General features: G+C 32.8%; 1 protein-coding gene across 1 annotated transcript in view; it reads left to right on the top strand.

Annotated features, from left to right (window-relative positions):
• The window catches only part of LOC107626290 (calcium-dependent protein kinase 20-like), a 5,411-nt gene continuing 3,160 nt past the window's right edge, over nt 1,631–3,881 (top strand). The window contains exon 1 of the mRNA XM_021116598.1: nt 1,631–3,053. Coding sequence (XP_020972257.1) covers nt 2,060–3,053 — 994 coding nt within the window. The 5' untranslated portion in view covers nt 1,631–2,059. The remainder of the gene's footprint in view (nt 3,054–3,881) is intronic.

Consider the following 3,881-nt stretch of genomic DNA (forward strand, 5'->3'; position numbering starts at 1 on the left):
TTTAATATTTATCTTTATATTAAATTAAATAATAAATAGAAAATATTTCTCCATATTTAATTATATACATAGGTAGACAACGAAAATCTATTATCTATTATATATTCTATTATACATTACTAATTTTAAGGTTAAAATGTGTCACATGTCACTCCTTCGTTGTAATTGAAATTGAATCTTTTTCTCTAAAATTAAAGAACTCTTTCCTCTTCTCTCTTCCTTTCTCTATCTCTCTCCTTCCTTCATTCACTCTATCTCTCTTATATATCATTATCAATGACTAATTAGGAATTTGACAATCAAAATATACAATATAACATTCTTTAATTGTATTTAAATTAAAATTAAAATACTAAAATTGAAATATAAGTTAGAATCAAGATTCAATTGTTTAAAAAAAATAGTTAATTTTATAACTATTAATATAAATTTTTTTATGTTAATATCTAATTATATTTTTATATATAAAAAAATATTATTTTTAAATAGCAAGCATAAAATTAATTATTTCTATTTGTGCAACAAACTTAATACCTAATGAAATATAAAAATATACATGTTAAATTCTTTCAAATTTTAGATAACGAATGTTAAAATTAAGTAAAAAATTAAACTCTTTTATTTGAAAATAATAACTAAAAAACTTATTATTTAATTTTGTTTAAGACTCTGGTCTTCTTAGTCGTCGGAGACTTTTGTCCCTTATGACAATTTTATAAAAGTAGTTTAATACTATAAATTTTTCGTCTCATAATCTATAATATCAGGACCGATGTAATTTTAAAAGATTTATATTCCTGTAATAGTATTACGGGTAAAAATACTAGTACTAAATAATGTAAACAATGAATATATTGGATGTTCATTTCACTAGGTGTGCAGATAGTTATTCTAATATTAAGATTTAGGTGGATAACTTAAAAATGTAGTGTATTTTTATTTGATTGATGATTGTTTATATTGTTCAAAAAAAGTCATTAATTACCTAATATAACCCTATATAAAATTTTCCTTCATTATTGCTAACAAGTAAGTGTTTGCTGATGCAGTAAGTAAATTAGGCTATTTTTAAGAAGAGGACAAGACAAGACATTGAGAACAAGATATAAAGGATAGAGACACAAAATTTTGTATTTTTATATTATTTTTTGTGATAAATTATAACAAATTATAAAAATTCAATTTATTCTCATTTTTTTATTTAAAAAATTTGAAAAGAAAAATATAATAATAAAAAAATATAATTATAAAAAATTAACAAGAATAATAAAAAAAAAATAAAAAATAAATTGTGTCTTTTGTTAGTGTCTCTGTCTATATCTCATCTATTAAATATGATTTTGTGTTTTTGTGTCCGTCTTAGTGTCCTGTGCTTGAAAACAAACGTAACATTAAAGTACAAAGACAAAAAATATTATAAAAAATAAAACAAAGTAAAAATAATTGTCTTGAACTGACCACTCTTTGGCATATATCCTTATTTATTTATTTGATTATAATTATATTAGTACTAATTAATTATTAAAAATTACTTGCATGCAATGCATGCATGGAAAATGAGAGCTACGTGAGCTTCATTGTTGCATCTGTGTCTTCTCCAAAATTCCTCAAATTTCTGAAACTAAACACATTCATTCATTCATTCATCTTCGTTTCTCTCTCATTCCTTTTTATCACAAACGAGTCACGACTCACCTCTCCCGAGTCACCAACTCACTGTTCTCTCTTCAACAATTCATCCGCACGTTCGTTCGTTCATTCATTCATTCCACTTTTTATTCTCTCCGTTTCCCACATATTTCGAATTCAACAACATCCAAATCAAATTGTCTCCTCCAAATTCCAAATCACGTTTGGATCGGAATCAAAATTTGGATCGTTTTCGCGCGGAAATCTGGAATTCTCGTGATCCGAGCTCGGAGTTTTTTCTTGGAGAACGCGATTAGGGTTTTCTTTCGAGCTCTCCAGATTCAGCATCAATGGCGTCGTTATGGAAGGAATGTAGGAGAACGACATCGTCGCGCTAGTGAAATCGGATCGCGCGAAATTCCGATTTCCGATGGGAAACAACTGCGTGGGACCTGCCACCGGCGGCGGAAACACCTTCCTCCAATCCATGTCGGCGGCGGTCTGGAGGACGCGGCCGCCGGAGGCCAGGCTCCCGGCTCCAGACGGCTCATCCACAGCAGCAGCCACTAGCAACAGGGAGACTCCGTCACAGTCTCCGGCGCCATCAATTCCCGCTCCGAGAACCACCACCGCGGCCGTAGGAGGCAGCAAAGTCCCCGAGCAAATTGCTGTTCAGAGCACGCCTCCTGTAACGGTTAAAATAACACCCTCGGAAACAAAACCGGCCCAACAGGCCCAAAAACCGGCTCAACCGACTGAAAAACCTGCTCAACCAGCTCAACAACAAGCTCAACCGGCTAAACCGGTGGCGAATAATGAACCTCCACCAAACACTGGTGGTAATGGTGGTGGTGGTGATGGAGGAGCTAACAAACCTACTCACGTGAAGAGAGGTTCAACCATTGGGCTTCAAGTGGATTCTGTGTTGGGTACGACAACCGGAAACTTGAAGGACCGGTTTAGCTTGGGTAGGAAGCTAGGGCAAGGTCAATTTGGGACAACTTTCCTTTGCTTGGAAAAGGGTACAAACAAAGAATATGCATGCAAAACAATTTCCAAGAGGAAATTGACAACAGAGGAGGATATTGAAGATGTTAGGAGGGAGATTAGAATCATGCACCACTTGGCTGGTCATCCAAATGTGATTTCCATTGTTGGTGCTTATGAAGATGCCGTTGCTGTTCATCTTGTTATGGAGCTTTGTGCTGGTGGAGAGCTTTTTGATAGGATCATACAGAGAGGGCATTATACTGAGAGAAAAGCTGCTAAACTTGCTAGGGTCATTGTTGGTGTTGTTCAGGCTTGTCATTCTTTGGGTGTCATGCACAGAGACTTGAAGCCGGAGAATTTCTTGTTTGTTGACCATGAGGAGGAATCATTGCTTAAGGCTATTGATTTTGGGCTCTCAATGTTCTTTAAACCAGGTATATACATATATGTATATCAGTTGTTTTGCAGAATCTTGCACTGGTCCTAAGAATTTGTAGTCTTTTAATATTATTTTGGAAATGGTACGTTTGTTAGTTTGTTATTTTTAGACATTTTTGTTGGCATAATTTGAGTTAGGTGAGAGAGAGAAATGCTGGAAAATTTATTGTTTCAATGCTAGATGGTGAATGAATTAGTAGTGTCACGAGTGAAATGAGTACTACATTATTTTTCTGTGTGAAACAGATATACACCTAGGTGAGTTATATTATAAGGGAAAAAGTATGAGAACATAAAATATATCTCACATTGAAACCATAGTTGATGTCCAATAGTTTTGTTCAAGTAACATATCTCGTGTTTATTTGTAATCATAATTTTATTAACTGTTTATTTCCATAGTTTTGTTTCCTTATTTCTGAATCATCATTCCTAAAATTAATATTTTAATTTCAGTGATTCTTCTTGCAAATCACTTGTTAGTTGACTTTTAGTTTTAATTACCAAATTTTAGGCACTATTGGTGATTATTTATCATAATCTAAGGAGAAGAAGAATGTTGAATTAGTTCTTAAATTATTTAGAATTGAGAAGGCAAAACAATTTTATTATGTTTCTGTAGATGCATAAATATGCATTTTATTACACAGATTGTTCACTAAAATGCTAAGGAATCATGCATGTTGATGATATATTATTGCGCTTATGCTTATGAATTCTGCCGTGAATAGAGAAAATGAATGACTGGCTGATCTGTAATGCAGGGGTTGTACTTGTAGGGTGAGTGCATTGAGTTGTTTGTGTCTCATAACTTAGATATATTA

The sequence above is a fragment of the Arachis ipaensis genome, chromosome B02 (genome assembly GCF_000816755.2).
Source record: "Arachis ipaensis cultivar K30076 chromosome B02, Araip1.1, whole genome shotgun sequence".
In the NCBI taxonomy this organism is placed as follows: Eukaryota; Viridiplantae; Streptophyta; class Magnoliopsida; order Fabales; family Fabaceae; genus Arachis; species Arachis ipaensis.